This window comes from Micropterus dolomieu, linkage group LG03, assembly GCF_021292245.1.
Source record: "Micropterus dolomieu isolate WLL.071019.BEF.003 ecotype Adirondacks linkage group LG03, ASM2129224v1, whole genome shotgun sequence".
Classification (NCBI taxonomy): domain Eukaryota; kingdom Metazoa; phylum Chordata; class Actinopteri; order Centrarchiformes; family Centrarchidae; genus Micropterus; species Micropterus dolomieu.
Genome location: NC_060152.1, coordinates 25,035,775 through 25,053,577, shown reverse-complemented (window position 1 = coordinate 25,053,577; position 17,803 = coordinate 25,035,775). Strand labels below are relative to the sequence as shown.

The 17,803-nt window shown below is 39.0% G+C and overlaps 1 protein-coding gene across 2 annotated transcripts in view; it reads left to right on the top strand.

Annotated features, from left to right (window-relative positions):
• The window catches only part of mroh1 (maestro heat-like repeat family member 1), a 29,049-nt gene that overhangs the window by 618 nt on the left and 10,628 nt on the right, over window positions 1–17,803 (top strand). The window contains exons 2-28 of one of the 2 annotated variants that reach the window (XM_046044796.1): window positions 311–415; window positions 637–782; window positions 1,842–1,973; window positions 2,074–2,236; window positions 3,532–3,630; window positions 3,866–4,017; window positions 7,165–7,305; window positions 7,583–7,675; window positions 8,914–8,992; window positions 9,388–9,501; window positions 9,712–9,785; window positions 9,923–10,045; window positions 10,390–10,497; window positions 11,048–11,192; window positions 11,419–11,459; window positions 11,888–12,029; window positions 12,276–12,328; window positions 12,661–12,768; window positions 13,181–13,300; window positions 13,415–13,537; window positions 13,666–13,812; window positions 14,682–14,708; window positions 15,692–15,814; window positions 15,919–15,998; window positions 16,154–16,295; window positions 16,552–16,647; window positions 17,114–17,218. In XM_046044796.1, coding sequence (XP_045900752.1) covers window positions 311–415; window positions 637–782; window positions 1,842–1,973; window positions 2,074–2,236; window positions 3,532–3,630; window positions 3,866–4,017; window positions 7,165–7,305; window positions 7,583–7,675; window positions 8,914–8,992; window positions 9,388–9,501; window positions 9,712–9,785; window positions 9,923–10,045; window positions 10,390–10,497; window positions 11,048–11,192; window positions 11,419–11,459; window positions 11,888–12,029; window positions 12,276–12,328; window positions 12,661–12,768; window positions 13,181–13,300; window positions 13,415–13,537; window positions 13,666–13,812; window positions 14,682–14,708; window positions 15,692–15,814; window positions 15,919–15,998; window positions 16,154–16,295; window positions 16,552–16,647; window positions 17,114–17,218 — 2,981 coding nt within the window. The remainder of the gene's footprint in view (window positions 1–310; window positions 416–636; window positions 783–1,841; window positions 1,974–2,073; window positions 2,237–3,531; window positions 3,631–3,865; window positions 4,018–7,164; window positions 7,306–7,582; window positions 7,676–8,913; window positions 8,993–9,387; window positions 9,502–9,711; window positions 9,786–9,922; window positions 10,046–10,389; window positions 10,498–11,047; window positions 11,193–11,418; window positions 11,460–11,887; window positions 12,030–12,275; window positions 12,329–12,660; window positions 12,769–13,180; window positions 13,301–13,414; window positions 13,538–13,665; window positions 13,813–14,681; window positions 14,709–15,691; window positions 15,815–15,918; window positions 15,999–16,153; window positions 16,296–16,551; window positions 16,648–17,113; window positions 17,219–17,803) is intronic. The other variant, XM_046044797.1, reaches the window with a different exon arrangement.

Below are 17,803 nucleotides of genomic sequence, written 5' to 3'. Positions count from 1 at the left end.
ATTTGAAAGCATAATTCAGTATATCCACATAGACTACGATAGTCTTTAGTTGAAGACAGGAATGTTGTCACAGAGGCCAGTGTCAGATGTAAATACCATCATTATATGGCTGTAGTCATGTGAGTCAGCCGCTGGTTCTCGGTATCAGTCATGTGAATGAGAAAAACAATATGAAACTTAACACTTGTGAAGTGTGCCTTCAGAAAGCTGTCACGTTACAGGCAAATCAATGACTCTCGATAGATCTACAATATTTTAGATGTATTACATTAATAATATCCACATTTCATATCCTGTTCCTCGGCTCCAGGCTACCTCTGCACGTCTGTAGCCCAGGAGGGAAGCTACATCCCCGGCCACAGGCTCCAAAAAGGCAGCCTCTTGCTCTCCACCATGGAGGAGACAGATGTGGAACGTGAGTCTGCTTCTTCTCAGCTACAGTAATGTCTTTGCTCTGTTTGACACAGCTCTGAGCACTAAGCTGTGCATATTTTCCTCAGATCTTTCTCAGGTAGCCAATAGCCGATAGCTGCAAAGGTTTCCCCAACTTTGTCTAGCCATTTGTGTTTCATCCATTCCTCTATTCTTTCTTCATTTGAATCCTTCTGCTCAGTCTCTGCTGTGTTTTCCCTCTAGAGGTGACCCTGGCTCTACTAGATGCGGCCACCGATAAAGACTCAGAGGTCCAGGAGCAGGTCAGAAAGTCTGTGTTGACCCTGGGAAAACAGCAGCCAGACAGAGTGTTAGCCATGTGTCAGGACTACCTTCTGAAACACCCAAAGGTAAAGAAAACACCACTATTATTCAGACAGCTCTCAGACTTTCAGCATAAGGACTGCCTACCGGGTTCACCTGGAACTAATTTTCAGTATTCCTACCCCACACAAGCTCTCGAAGCCCTTGTCAAAAAAGCCAGATAAGCATGACCACAAGAGCATGCTAATACTTGCATTTAACTCTGCCTCTGGTGCTGGTGTTATTGTTGGTAACGTGTGTTAAAATGAGTTGACCACTTCAGTTACATACTGTACATATTAAGAGTAGAAGGGGGAAGTGTTCCATGCCTTTGATTTCTGAAAAGGGAACATATTGTCCTTTTGAACTGTTAAAGATTAAGTAGGATTTCAGGAAGCACTAAAAACTGGTGCTGGTAAATGTCTTTGGTTTAATGAAAACGATTTGTCTTGACTCCAGTAACCCCCTGCTAACAATAGTCTGCTGCTAATCTGTTAATCAGCCTCTCAGAGCCCCTAGCATGTGGTTTGCCGGCCTGTTACAGAGAGCATGCCCATCAAGACTTTACCGCTAGAGGTTTTACACATTTATCAAGATGTAAAGAATCAAATTACTCAGCGGGCTTCGTGTTTCAGCTCTGGTGATTAAGTTCATTTAATTTACCAGGTGTTAAATTCACTGGATTTGCCAAAAACAGATATTATTATTCGTTCTAAACATTGCGAAATTTCACCATAGAGTGACTCTCAGTCTCAGCTCGTGTCCGTGTGATGCTGCAATATCTTATCATGCTGTCACAGCCATGGACTTTGTGATCAGATGTTGACATCTTAACACAGAGGACATGTCTTGGGAAACATGAGTGACAAAGGATGACTCTTTTGTTACTTATGGTGTTGAATGTGTTGTAGTATATTTTATTTTGCCTTATGTGAAAGCCAGTTGAAAACACTTTACTTGGCCTTTGCTGCTGTTATCATACAGATTAATAAATGCTGTGCCATTAATTATTGTTCCATTTTGTTTTGTATTGTATTTTAAATGTGCTCATTACAGTTATTCTCTTGTTGTCCCCATTTTTTTTAATTCTCCCCCTCCTCCTCTAGTTGGTAGTGACCCACAGAGTTGTGATTCTTCGGACTATTGAGCTGATTGTGGGCTGCAGGATCGAGGAGATCAGTTACCCCAGGATAAAGAGCATCATCTCCCTGGCCTCAGATGAGATGACACGATCAAAGGTAGAAAATGAGCTGTTCATTATTCATTTTATTGTTTGTTGCAGAGGGCAGATGATAAATGATGTTCCCTCCTGTTTTCTCCTTTTTCTGGTTCAATCAGGAGGTCGTCCCTGATTGGCAGCAGGCAGCCAGCAATATCTTGGTTGCTGTGGGTAACAAGCACATCAATGACATCATGGAGGAGATACTAAGCAAGTTTCAACCGGGGCTCCTACCTCACTTCTTTGTGGTCCAGACGCTAGCCAACCTTTCCGACTCCAATGGTGCGACGATGTTCACACACAGAAACACAAAGGAATCACACATTCGCGTCCGTTAAGGCCTCAAAACCACACACACACACACACACACACACACACCAGGAAATCACAACGTTGTCTCACAACACAGGTATTCAGGTTGTTAAGAAATACATGAACCTGTTAAACCTGTCCAAAAAACAGCATTGGAAGACCAAATGTTTTGCACACCAGAAGAATATGTTTGTTAAGGAGCAGTCTCTTTTGGGGTTTTCTAGCACTCGCACTTGGGATGTACTGAGCCACTCAACTGATCGAGACATTAATATTTGGTCAGTATCAGTTAGGGCTGCAAATAATGATCATTTTCATTGTAGATTAATCTGTCGATCACTTTCTCGATTAGTTGTTTGGTCTAAAAAATGTCAGAAAATGGTGAAAAATGTAAAGATATTCAGTTAACTGTCATAGAGAAGTAAAGAGGCCAGAACATATTCACACTTAAAAAGCTGGAATCGCATAATTTTTCTTAAAAAAATTACTTAAACCGATTAATTTATTATTATTATAAATACTTGCCAATTCATTTATTAGTCTAATTAATTATTCAGTTAATCATTGCAGTTGTAGTATTAGTTATATAAATACGTATTTATTTCCAATCTTTTGTCCTGCTGCCAAAGTTGCCCCGATGCACTTATTAAAAATTTGAAATTATATTTATTGTGATACATAATGTGATTTTAACGTGTTGTTTACTAACACAATGGAAGCCGCTTATAGTTACAGTGATCAGCTGCTTATGTGGATCTATTTGCACTACTGATGTTACTGTATTTGTAAATGGCATAATACTACTTTAGGCTATAGCCTTATTATAATCTGAACTACAGTAAGATATATTTTATATATAGTACTGTATTACAGTATAGTGTATTTGAATTATACACAGTGCAGTAATTTTAAAAGTGTTTGAAAGAGCTGTACTTTATTTTGAAACAGTCAATAACATTCAGTAAATAGCGAAGCTGTCCATTTCATTACTTTATGTTCATGAAATCTGCATGAGAAATAAAGACAAATAGTGATCAATTTGACCTCAACAGACATGATTACTATAAGAGGTTTGCACTATAGATTTATGATGAATTTTGCAAAGATAGATTTCACTGGGGGCTACTACAACCTTCCTCCATGCTTTTCTTTTACATTATGTACATCATGCCTTAGCACTGCTACATCAAATGATTACAATGTATGTGTCCCTTCCTTACAGAGAAAGTGGTAATTAATGCTGTGCTCTTTTCCTTGTTCTCTAGTTTATGGCATGGTACCTTTCCTGAATGCTATTCTGGGCACTATGTTGCCCATGCTGAGCATGGCCAAACAGGACAACATGAAGTGGGTCTTCTCCTCTGGTAAGAACTTCCCGACATGCTTATTTAAATTATAATTATTTATTATATTTATTTATAATTAATGGTATATTAACCCCTCTCCAAAAACTCTTGAAATAGTTTAATTTATGTATTTACCTCCGAAAACATTAAACTTCAAAATGTGCAATTCTCTCCGTACTCTTTCTTAAAGTTTTGTGATGACGTTGTTTTCTACTCTCTCTAATATTCCTGTGTTTTCTTTCTCTCCCTCCAGCTCTGTGTCATTTCAGTGACAGTATCTTGGAGTACCTCGCCAACCTGGACAAGGCTCCAGATCCCACAGTCAGAAAAGACACATTCTCCAGTGAAATCTATGCTTCTTTCGACATCCTCTTCAATAATTGGTTGCAAAGCAGGGAGTCTAAGGTGAGTTCGGTGTTGGGGGTAGAGCAAGATGGTTTGATAAACAGTGGATTTTACAACCTACAAAGAGGCTGTACATTTGGCATTAAGTGGGCAGAATTGACAGAAGTTGAGTAAGAAGAGCTTCTCACCTTATACAGAATTATGATGCACTGTGAGAACACTTTTCTGTTGTCATTTTCTGTTCCCAAATTAGTGAAACAACACTGTAATCACTAGGTAGTTTTCGAAGTATTACAGGGTTTCCACGGCTCCTTAAAAAGTCTTAAAAGGTCTTACATTGAAATCAGGGAAATTAAGGTCTTAAATTGTCTTAAATTTACCGTAAATTTGCTGTAGGTATAAAATTTGCCGATGGTGCGTTTAAGGCTGGTGGGGAAATTGTCACGCACAGTTGCCTAAAATGCCTAATTAGTGTGATTTTCTTTTAGTAATTGACAATGCGAGACCCCGCCATTAATATAACTCATATGTTACGTTTACGTTAGCTTCAGACGTTGACGGCAAGACTGCAAGATTGGGAGACGCAAGTTAAAGTGGTTGGAGGAAGAGCCGATCGTTCTGTCTAGCTCAAACAACTGTAGCCTACATCACGTCCTCCTCTCATTTGCGCAGGTCCAAAAATTATCTATAACTACAGGTTAAAATAACTTTCTAAAGTATGTCTTTCATTTGTTTTCCTCCATGGATTATTTACCTCTCTTTAGCGGTGCACCCGCAGGCTATATTAGCTCGGCTGTAAAGTGAAATTTAAGTTCGGTCCAGCATTGTTTTCTTGCTACCTTTCTTTATAATGTTCAAGATACTCTTTTCTGCTATTTTAGTAGTTTATATTGAGTTTAACACAGCAGTGTATGAGTAGGCTAAGGGCAGGGTTATATGGACAAAAATGGTAAAATCATTATTTATTATATTATATCATATATTATTTATTATTAGCCTATAAGTTTAAAGGCTGTTTTTTTTGCTCCTGAAGAAACCAGATGGTTAATTGTGCTTTTAAACTTTTCTTTATGGTCAGAACATGAAAAACACTTGATGCCGAAAAGCAGCCTGGTATCAAACAGTGGATCTGTTCGCAGAGCTGAGGTAGAACATTCAAAACAACAAATATGCATGAGAAAAATAAAGTAAAGTCTTTTTTCAGTCCCTTTTCCTCAACACAATAAATATCTTAATAGAAAAGAAAGTGTTAATTCGTTTGTGATTCAAGTGAATTAAATCAAATATTTATTGAACATTTGTTATATTGTTATTGAGAAAGATTGTATCACTATAATTACCATTATTCTTTTATTGCCCAGCCCTAGTTTATGTTCACAAACGAACACGATCAGTTCACCAGAAACCTGAACATCTTCAGTAATTGGCACTGTTTGAGCACGTTTATGCACAACACTGAATGGACACAGTGTCTAGCCCTCTAGTGTCTGCTCTGTCGGATTTTTGGATTTTATTTGCAGAAGACTGTGACCAGTAGGCTACATATTTTTGCCCAAGTAGTTGTTGTATGTGGATAGACAACTCATTTGCATCCATGTGGTCATGGTGTCCCTGACTACCTCCAGAGGTCGTTTTGCTGATTGGATCACAATCTGTCCTCAATGTGTCTCGGGTGTATTTACACGTGCTTTCATGTGGTCAAGTGCTAACCGATCACAATCTGATCACCCAAAAGACATTTTAATGCCAGGTGTAAACAGTCTCTATGTTCCCTGATTTAGAATATGCAAAGTCATTCACCTGTGGTGAAAATATAACTGACAAATATGGCATTGTGTCGTTCGTTAAGAGAGCAAAGAAATTGTTTCAAAATTTGAGGTCTTAAATTTATATTTGTTGAGGTCTTAAAAGGACTTAAGAAGCATTAAATTTGACTTTTAAAATGGTGCAAGAACCCTGAATTAGAGCATCGGTTTGCATATTTTCTTTGGCAGTATAGTAACCATACAAGCCCTAGTTTGTGGTTGTATTGAGTCGATACTTGGCCACGTTAACAGAGTCTAACAGTTTAACCACTGTGCCTTCATGCTGCATTACAGAAAGCAGGAAACCTATTAGATCTAATTATGGTTCACTGGAATGGCATCCACAGCTGTTCAAAAGGGCACTGAATATGCAAACAAAGAGTTCAGTATGAGCAAACACTGGAAAACGAATGATTTCAGAAGGATATTTATACGGCGACAGAACATTTGCTTTAATAACTTTTTTTGTTCTGTTGTCTACCTGAAAAGTAAAACGTAGAACCATTATGACAAGTCCCCCAAATGGATTTGCAGTCTTTCAACAAATTACCACTAGTTGTATTATCTTGTATTTTTTTTATGGCTTGTGTTCCCCCTTTACTTCTTCTCTATATATTAGGGTTAGGGCGATATCTACAAAATTTCCATCAGACGATGTCTACATTGAAGCATCGGGATGGACGATGGCATTGGGGGCGCACGCGGTCTTATGTGCATGTGTTCACTCACACAGACTTTACTCGGTTAAAAACTTGGTAGCCTATGACGTTACAAGTCACGGTGGGAATTTTACAAGCACGGACCAGGTAAAGCAGCAGTGAACACACAGGTGCAGAAGTTGGTTTCAGTTGTTTGATAGGCTGCGTCATTAACAAGCCCACAAGCGGCTCACGTGCTGCCGTGATAACGGATCGCAGGTGGAAAAATGCCGAAAAAGACAAGTTCTGTCTTTTAGGTGACTTTATAAAACGTACTGCTGATGGAAAAATTGGAGTAGACGGGTGAGGGGGGGGAACAGAAAGAGGCGGGGCAAGCCGGTGTCTTTACCTGAGATGTAGGCCTCTTGTATGTCTGAGTGTGGGGAGAAGAGAATTCCAAGGAAGGTGTGAAGCATATTTAAAATTATAATTATAAATTATAATAATGTTAGTGGTGATTAAAACCTAACAGTATTATGTGAAAAAATGAGATTTTTTTGCCGGGGGACGGGGTTTTACAATCACGATGCCTGCTCAACCATCTGTCAGCCATCGCCGATGAACGATGGCATTGTCTATTGGCCCAACCTTACTATCTACACACACCTAGTTGATGTTAGGAGTTAGTGAACCTACAGTATGTCAGCTAATCCGTGTCGTGTCTGTCACCTGACATCCTGTCTTTCTGTCTCTGTGTGTTCCAGTTGAGGCTAACAGTAGCTGAGGCAGTGGGCTCTATGTGCCATCTGATGGCCAGCGATAAACTGGAGGAGCAGATTCCTAAACTCATTCCTGCCATCCTGTCCCTGTACAAGAAAAACAATGAGAATTATGTCATTAGCAAGGTGGGTACAGTCTGCAGCGTGAGTGAAGTGGACTGTTTAGTAATGGATTTTGTAACGTGGATAATTTGTGTTAACAAGCAGACCATCACTCTCCGTCCGTCTCTAAACTGCTTCCTGGCTTTTAATTGAATTTGTCCCTTGATGCACCTCAGCAGGGCTTGTGGTTTAAAACCGCCAATCACAGTGTGTGTAGCATGACACTGTAACTGCGACATCACACAATTAATTTAGCTTTTTCAGAGGGTGAGTATTTATTTTCTTTCTTCTGTCTATTCAGAGTCTCTGCCAAGTGCTTGATGCTTCTGTCAACATGGGCAGCAGAGTGCTGGAGACACAACTGGACGGTCTACTCTTTGCACTGCATCAACAGGTACATGTTACGTACATACTAAAATAAATACTGCAGCTTTAACCTTGGGTGAACCAGGTGACGCACGACATAGATACCCATAAAAAAGTGGAACAAGGCAGAAAACATGAGAATATGCTCCGCCCATTTTCATAGATCCAAACCAGGTACTGTTGACTGTTTTTACACAGCTATTGGATTTAGGAGACACAAGTTTTTCTAACATCTTGAAAACTGACATAATTCTAAGAAACTCATGAGATTAGAGAAACCTTATTTAGATGTGCTAAATTGCAAAAAACAGATTTATTATTAAATATATACATAGTCTTGACAGATGAAGTTTGAATACACTGTTTTTTAACACTGTACAATAAATAACATTATCAAAAAAAGTCTCATTGAGCTTTTGCGGATTGTTGTAGCAGGGTGGGTTTTTGTTTTTACTTTTGGGGCCTGTTTTCAAGTCAGAGGAGAACAACTTTGAGTAGAAAAGAGCAGTGGGAGTGTCCTGTAACAGACCTGCAAACAGCAAGCGTAAAAGACTTACCAACAGTACTACATTATATTAGCTGTACCTGGATCTGTGCTCTGTTTAGTCACAAGACAAGGATGATGTCATTCTAACTGTAACCCAGTCCTTGTGTCTCAGTCTTACTGCTCAGTAACAGAGCTGCTCACCACATTGAAACTACACATCTGTTACTAAATAGTGGACAGACTGGATTACTTGTGCATATTCACCCCTATGCTGCTTTATTTCAGATGTGTCAAGTGACTGTTAGAAAGTTGCTGTTTTCAGATGTTTTCATAACCTTGTGATTCAGCTGACGCTGACCACAATGACTCATGCCAATAATATGAATGTATGATCAGGATTGTTTTTCACCAGAAGGTGACAGCAGCAGTACTCAAAAGTTACAGTTATTATAGTCTTGCACAAAATCTTATAACTGTATTAACACTAAAGTGTGTGTGTGTGTGTGTGTGTGTGTGTGTGTGTGTGTGTGTGTGAGTGAGACACTGTAAATGTTCCTGATAATTATTACTAAATGATTAGAAATCATGTGTTACAGTAAGCCATGTTCATTAAGTTTGAATACACCTATACTATAATGGTGAGTATTTTCCCATTTAACCAAAATGTCAGTGCTCACCAGAACTCACATTATGGCATATGACGCACAGCGTCTGAGGGTGCTGAAGTTGACACGTGGCTGTTACAGAAAACTGTGTAACAACTCCTTTGTCTCCCCCAGGTGTCCGCCCCTGTTGATTACAGTAACTCTCTTACTGTCAAGAACCACAACGAGGTCCTGCGCTGCTTCAGCTTACTAGGTACTGAAGCTCTTCAGTTGGTGCTTGTATTTATGTGCACATATGTATGTTCAATGTGACTGTTGTTGCCACTCCATTAAATGATGTAAATTTTATAGACAGTTCTGTAAGAAAGTCCGTGGGGACCATGTTCAGTGTGGACTAACATCTGAAGGTTGTCCAGCAGCATCAGATCTTTCTGTCTGTCTTAGTTCTCTTCAAGTCACAAGAACAGTAATGAGATCATCCATTAGTATCTCAGACTCTGTGTGCACCAAGATTATCTTATTAACTCTGACAGCTGATCTACTTTTCCACCCGTTCCTATGTTTTGCTCTTGCGTTTGTATTTCTTTGACAGTTTATGCATTTCACATTTTAATTTCTTTTTTTCTACTTCTGCTTCTCTCGCTCTAGCTAACTCCTTCCCAGACCGGCTGGTCATGTTTGTTCTTCAGAAGTTAGAAAACAGTAATGAGCGAAGCAGGATGGGCTCCCTGGCTGTCCTTCGTCACCTCATCAACTCCACCAGTGAGAAAATACTTTGGCATATGCATCCCCAGCTCGTCCTATACAAACTTCTATATAAAATCTATAAAATAATAATAATATATAAAATCTGTTATTCCACACACATCAGTGATTGTTTCGGACTAAGTAGGGTAGTAATGTGTGTGTGTGTGTGTGTGTTTGTGTGTGTGTGTGTGTGTGTGTGTGTGTGTGTGTGTGTGTGTGTGTCAGCTTCCACAATGGAAAGTAAGAAGTTGCTGATTCTGGCCAGCATCAGACAACCGATGGCTGACCACAGCAACAAGGTAACACACACGCAGACTCACACAGTCTCTGTGTGACTACGTCACTTGATCACAAAAAATATTTGTTTGTTAATTTTGAGTTTTCCTGAAGTTGTTTTTTGATGACATTGTTATGTCGGACTCTCTCTACGTCCCAGGTCAAGAAGCGTGTGGTCCAGGTGATCAGTGCGATGGCTCATCATGGCTACCTGGAGTTAGACGGAGGGGAGCTACTGGTTCGATTCATAGTTCAACACTGTGCCTTACCTGACACTTATCAGGTACAACTTCTGTTGTGTTTCATTCTTAGAAGTGTATTTTATGTATATTCATGCATATGTGGCTTGTGTGATTATGAGTGGTAGTTTTAGTTACTTTATGAATCCTCCAGAAAGAGAATTACTGCTCAAGTAACTTCAATATTATTCCATCATATGTTTAAAACAATATAAATATTAAAAATAAAAAAACAAAAGGAAGAAAATACTAAGCAAACAAACATCTACATGTGGTAAATGGACAATATGGAAGATACAAGTCCGCTACTAAGTTTTCAGTAACAGATTATTTGATGCACATTTGTTAAAACATCTATCCATGTGTGATTGTGTCCGTGTGTCTCTAGCGAGTCGAGAGACCCACAGATCCAGAGGAGGTCACTAACGAGGCACTGAGGAGCATGTGTGACAGCACCCTTCATCTCCTCACCACCACTGTTGGACGACTAGCTGATGTACACTAGTATTCACTTGTTTACACTTCTGTCTAAACGGCTCATGTTGTTTGTTTCACAGCCTGCAGATATATGTTTATGAAGCTTGAGCTTTATAAAAAATTAGTTGTGGATACGTTTATGACCAAGACAGCCTCATACCCAAACGGCAAAATAGTTTGATTGTTAATTTTCCCAAAACAACATATACAGTACAACTTTTTTCCAAAAGGACATTAATGTCCTTTGAAAAGTACAATGAGATATAGTACCATTCTCGAAAATGAGATGTATGAGCGTTGACAAGTACCAGTTCAGCGACAGGCGAACCGGTCCTTAAGTACGTTACAGAATTCAAGTGACCTAAGTCATATGACGTTAAAAAGGTTGCTCTCTATACTATGTTACCTGACTTCTTCTGCCACTAGACTTTGCACGCTAAGAAAACGTAACTATGAGTCGTTATAAGCTGCTGCATATTTTCTGGCAAAGACGGGCTGTTTAAGAGGGTTAATATCAGTTGTTGTCCATTGTGTGTGTTAGATTAACACATGTATTTTGTTATTTGTAGGTGCTATGGCCAAAGCTGCTGTACTATCTGACCCCTCCACAGTACAGCAATGCCACCACTCCTCTGTGTAAGAGTCTGATAGTGCTGGGTAACAAGAAGAAACATAATCAGGAGCCCAGCTTCAAAATAGACTTTACACAGGAAGGTAGGAGGCGTATTTACTGACCAGGTGTATCTTTGTGAAAGTTATTTTCTGTGTGTGTGTCACATGTTTGATATAAGTTCCTCATAGATAGGACGTGTGAATTATGGAAAAGATAGCACCTCAAATTATTTCTTAGGCATAGATATTGGCACTTTGAAAGTTACAATTCTTACTTTTCTGTGTGATCCACGGCGAGCTAAATGTGTCTCGTCCCTCTCTCCTCCAGTCAATCTGCCCTCTCCTCAGACACTAATGATCCGACTGCTGGTAAGTAAATCCAGCTCCACAATTTCTTCAAACTCTGGTGACTTCAAATGAAGCCAAAGTATAAAACAAAGACTCGCTAAACATTCAATCTAATAGCTTGCCTGTTAACTTGGAGCAACAGATTGTAATTAAATAATATTAATGAACTGCAGCTACGGGTTTAGACAAATTGTTTATCGTGCTAAATTTCAATCAATTCATAAATCAGTTTCCTTATCCAGTCAGATTTTTACCTTTCATGTTTCAGTCACTATCCGTGACTTTTATTATATAAACATTAAGAGCTGCTCTTACTGTGTATTTAACGTGGAGCTAGGGATGAGTTGTACTACCATTTTGCTTAAATAAGTAAAAGAGAGGTTGTAATTTATATCATTCCCAACTGGTATCTGTTTATTTATATGCGTTTGTGCCTTGATGGGTCCCAGGTGAATGCAGCGTTCCCGTTCAGTAGCAGAGGTCATGGAGCTCCGTCTCTCTCTCTCCTTCAAATCCTCAGTGTCAACATTCACCCCAATACAGAGATATTCTGGGAGAAAGAGATACCTCCTCTGCTTTCAGTACTAGAGGGTATGGGAATACATGGACACCTTTTTCTATCGGTTTATTTATATAATAGTATGTATATAATAGTTTTGGAGCGAGCTTCACTTTACTGCACTGACACCACAGATGAAACTTAAGTTTGCTCTACTTTGTTGACAACATTTGTGCATTTGTAGGCTGCATGGTGTATTGGGTCCTTTTTCATTGTCATTCCTTATGTACTGTAGTTTTCTTCTCTATAGTAGAGTAATCTCACTGTGTTGTTTCCAGAGTCAACGGCAGAGACCCTGGATAAGAAGCAATGGGATGAAAACTTGCTGAAGGTGTGCTTGTGTACTGTACATGGGATTATTATCAATTTTACATTATAATGTGTCAGAGTCTTGCATTTGGATTAAAACTAAAATGTGGTGATAATAGAAATTTCACTTTTTTATTTTTAAAAGATCATTCCTATTTATTCTCCATTAATGGTCCATAATCATTTATCATCATAATCCATCATCATCAAAGACTGAATGCTGCTCATTAGATACCCATTATGTACTCTATATGTATAAAGCTGTCAGCTTTGTTGCCTGCATTGAAACAGAAATATTCATCTCTGACTTGATTTAGTAAAATGTCTTTCTAAAAGTGATAAATTTGTCTTCAGCTCTTGTCTAAAACTCTGGCTACTATTGACGATGACAAGTGGGTGTGTCAGTTGACATCTGAGGCAACGAGATACCTCTCCACGTATAACAATGCCTTAGAGGAGAAGGTAAGTGCAAGAGCAAGCTGATTGGAAGCTAATGCTTTGGTATTGTTGCCAACATTTGTCTAGTGACTGAATGGATATAGTTTGTGGTTTGTTGAGTTTCTAAGCCCCCACAGAAAGCCTAATTTAGAGAATTATGTTTTGAGAGAGACTTTCTGATGTTTTGTTAACTACAGTAAACATCTTGAAACGTGTTCAGAATAAATAAGATGTTGTATATTTTATAATACAAATGGTATTTCTGCTAACCTAGAAGTCATTTCACGACACCCTAACATGATCTTGCAACCCAACGAGGAGACCCAACCTGTAGGATGTGAGCCATTTACGAGGAACATAACAGGAAAAAAAAATACTTAGTACATTAAAGTACATATATGACAATAATATAATTAATATTATTCACTCTCTCTAGAACTTCCTGTATCGATGTGTTGGAGTGACTCTCCAACAGTGTTTCAATAAGGAAGTTGTCAAAAAACAGCTGCAGGAACTCCTGCTCACAGCACGACACAATGATGCCATGGAAAGAGAGGTACCTGAAACACAGATGATGATGTCATCTTTGAAAAAATCCTTGATGATTAGTATTGTGTGTTTCACACCTGGACTGGTTTAACTTACGGTTTCTGTCATCTGTATCTGTCAGGGAGTTGCAATGGGCGTCGGTCTGTGTGCCAACAGCCACTTAGAGGGAACTCTGGCCAAGTTGGATGAGTTCGGCAAATCAGACGCCTTCAAGAAATCACCAAGCATCTTCAACCTTCTCAAAGTAAAAGGAGCTTTCATGATACATCACAAATGAGAATTGTATTATAGATATAACTTGGTTTCTTTAGGTCTGGTTGTGTTGCTGTTAATGTTCAGAGTCTTCGTTTCTGCTTCCTTTCCTGCCCTTAGGAGCGTAATGATGTTGAGGTAGAGAAGGTAAAAAGCACATTAATCTTGTGTTATGGTCAAGTGGCTCTGAATGCACCACCAGAAAAGATACTGACCCGCATTGATCAAGACATCCTTCGCTGCATCAGTAAACACTTCAATACCAAGGTAATGTAAATACCAAGGTAACATGACACAGATAAGGAAACTGAAGGAGAAACAAGGGTTGCAGCATGCAATCAAAGCTACTAGACTGATTGTTATGCAATGCCAGTTACAATTAGTGTTGTTTACTGTATTTATACATCACAAACGTAAAAATACATAGGTAGATAATGAAATATTTGCGCATCATAGTACACATTTATGGATTGTATTCTGTGGGTTACAAATATTAAAGTCCAATAAAATCTTCCATAAAAATGTTGTATACTTTATTAAATCCCCGCAGCCATCTGAAGGCAGTAGGACAAATATGTTTATAAACCTGCAGACTCTACTTGAGAAGTGCCAGGCAAAAGCATGTTGCACACGGCTGCCCACTATGTTTACCTCGATTATAAATACATGTAAATGACACCCAATGATACACACATCAGACTGGTCAGTTATAATGTGGTATTCTGCCTGTTGTTGCACAGACGTTGATTTACCAGGCTTCATTAATCCTGCGCCTCACAGCTTCCATTCCAACTTAAAAAATTAATTCATGTTTTGTGGCAAATGCTGTGTCACATTTTCAGATATGATGTGAACATTTGCAACATGAAATACAGTAGAATTATGGCAATGGAGACCAGTGATGTAACCAAGAACGTATTTATTAATCACCACACCCCCTGATTTATATCCACTTTCACCCAGCCCTTTGCACCTGATCTAAAATAGCAGGTGCGCTCAGTTGCGCTCAAGACCTACCACCTTGCGTTTGTCGTCTGGCTTGCGTGATTAAAATAGGTCCCATAAACATAATTTTGCAGGTAAAACAGCTGTATTTGTATAGACACTCATGGCTTTATCACCTCTATTCCATACAGGTTCTGGGGATTAAAGTAGAGACAAAGGTATCGTGACAGGAATACCGGGGCGCTCTCCTCTTGCTCTCCTTCCTTAGGCTTCTTTGTATTTTTTGCACAATTGTGGTGACGTGTCACTAAAATCTTTACTGACGGTCTTCAAGTCACAAAAACACAACTTAATACAATAAAGCAATTACTTGTTCTTTAAGCTTTAACTTTGCTGTGTCTAAGTTATATTTCACAATGGTAGAGCACCAGATTTGTGCCCACGTCTTGAAGGCATTCAAGATTTCTCCATCGTTAAAATGAACCCATTGCGATGGTGGAGCACATGTTTATTTTGAAAATGTTTAGTTTGAGGACTGTATTTTAGACATGTACAGTTGATACCAATCAGACCAACTCGGGGTATAATTTAGAAATTGGTCAGTTGGGAAAACGCAGATTGCCATTATGCTCATGCAGTAAGTGAAAATGCTCTGCCTCAGTGAAATATAGCTTTAAGTGATTACTTAATGGTGGATCGTACATGAAATGCTCGCCAATGACTCAGGCTGAATGTAAAAGGCCTTTTTGTAATTTCTTGCTAATTCCTAACAGCTCGTTGTGTCTCTGGGCCTTGAGCTTCTCTGTCACTTCTTAGACCAGAACCTGCTATTCAATCTCCTCTAATCACACACTCTAATTTCAGACTTTTCTCCATCCATAGGCATGGAGGATCAATCTACAGTACCTTTTTTTTGATTGATTTAATTGATTGATGGACTGTGTGGATTGATTGGAATGATTTTGGATTGTTTTTGCTTTTGCTCAGTCACGTGTATAGTTGCATCTGCTGTAGGGGGCTGCGATTCGCCTTGTTGTTAGCATTCCTGACAATTTGGAAAATGCAATTATCCAATTTCCTTCATAGTTAGCCTACTTTTGCTCTTTACCTGAATCTTTTAATCTGTGTATGTCCTGACGTATTTTCTATACGTCTTTTACATCTCTCTGTATTTTGTTGACATGCGTTGTCGTCTTTCCAGGACCTGACTATGAAGCTCAGTTTGATCCAGAGTGTCGGGCTCATAGCCAAAGCCATCAGTGAGTGTGTTAAGAAACAAGGCTACATCTTCTCTCGCAAACAGGAGCTCATTACTGTTATGCTGGTCAGTAGTCAAGTCATTTCAGCCACAAGTTATATATGTAATTACTGATAGAACAACAAGGGTTTTCTGATCTTTCCTTCTGCTGTTATGTCACCGCTGGTCAGGATTTTATCAAGGCAGAGCCAGCTGATTCAATGAGGACTCCAGTACGCCATCTTGTGATGACCACCTGTGCCAATCTAATGTATCCTTCAGCTGAAAAAAATAATGAACTATGTTAGAAATAAAAACAATGATTATGTTTATCACAAAGGTTCAAAAAAGTCTGTGGTCTTTGCCTTCTTGCACTGGATATTCTGTCATTTCCCAGTGTTTCATCTTTGACCTTTAGTGTGTCAGACCTCTGGACCCTGTGCTGAGTGAGAATGAGAGCTTTGACTTGCTAAAGGTGTGTGTGAACAGTGTATTCTCTCTGCCGCCTGAGACACACACTCCAGAGAAAACTAAAGAAGAGGAGACACTGGACCCCAGTCAGAGAAAGGTGATGTAAAGAAATCAGACACATACAGTATTTGTGCTACTTCACAAATCTGCCGTGCATTAGTCTTGTGCTGATTTAAACGCTTACAACTAGATAACAAACCTTCTCCTTCAGTATCTCTTATTAACCCACTATTACCGTTTATATTTGAGATCCACAAACCTTTGAAACATGTATACTTCATTAAACATTTTGTGCAACATCTTTCAAATCCTGTCATGTTGTCAAACTAACGTGTCCTGGAACATATGTGCAGGCATTGTACAAAAAAACGTTGGCTGCACTGCAGGAGCTGCTGAAAAGTGTACTGGCAAGGGATCCTACACCCGATGGCCTGCAGAGTGTCTTCAAGGTGAAGTGTGGTATTTCTGACTAATCGGATCTTTTCATCTTTAGCTAAACACAGTGTTAAGTATCAGTAATGCAAACACACAAAACCAGTAAACAAATGTGCTTTTTTATAAAAGGAGTAGTTAATACTGTGGATACAAATGGTGGCAGCGGTTGTCTGAACAATAGCAAATTCTTATTATTAATTTTTTGTAACAAAAACCTCACTTAGCATCTTTCACTATATAGATTACAAAATAGTACTTAAAATTATTTGAGCCAGTAAAGTATTAACCAAGTTAGTATGATAACTAAAAGCCTATCTCTCCTCCTTTAGCCCTCTGACTTGTTGTTCAGCTGTTGAATTAAAAGAAGAATAATAGACTTCAGTAAACTGCCACGCACCAGGATGTAACCTACCCGGCAGTATCATACTGTATCACTCTGTTTTCTGACATGTATCTGACTTGTATTTTTGTCCTGTGCAGCACATTGAGTCGTGGCTGAGCTCTGGACAGGACCACGAGAGAGAGAGAGCTGCCATAACTACTGCTCACATACTGGCTTTCTACCTGGATAACCTGACTGTCAAGGTACACACAGTTTTGTCTTGTGGGTTTCATTTTTGACAACATAACTATCCTGAACACACTACAGATGGTAGTTTTGATTATGATCCTGACAACTATTGTAGAGGTCTTGCAACTCATTAAACTTTACCAATGGTCCAAAGTATTTATTTTTATAAGCTGTTGAATGTCACTAAATGAGCTGACGTACATTGGGTACGGAAAGTATTCAGACCCCTTTAAATTTTTCACTCTTTGTTTCATTGCAGCCATTTTCCAAAAATCAAAAAAGTTCATTTTATTTCTCAGTAATGTACACTCAGCACCCCATCTTGACAGAAAAAAACAGAAATGTAGAAATTTTTGCAAATTTATTAAAAAAGAAAAACTGAAATATCACATGGTCATAAGTATTCAGACCCTTTGCTCAGTATTTAGTAGAAGCACCCTTTTGATCTAATACAGCCATGAGTCGTTTTGGGAAAGATGCAACAAGTTCACATCTGGATTTGGGTATCCTCTGCCATTCCTCCTTGCAGATCCTCTCCAGTTCTGTCAGGTTGGATGGTAAACGTTGGTGGACAGCCATTTTCAGGTCTCTCCAGAGAT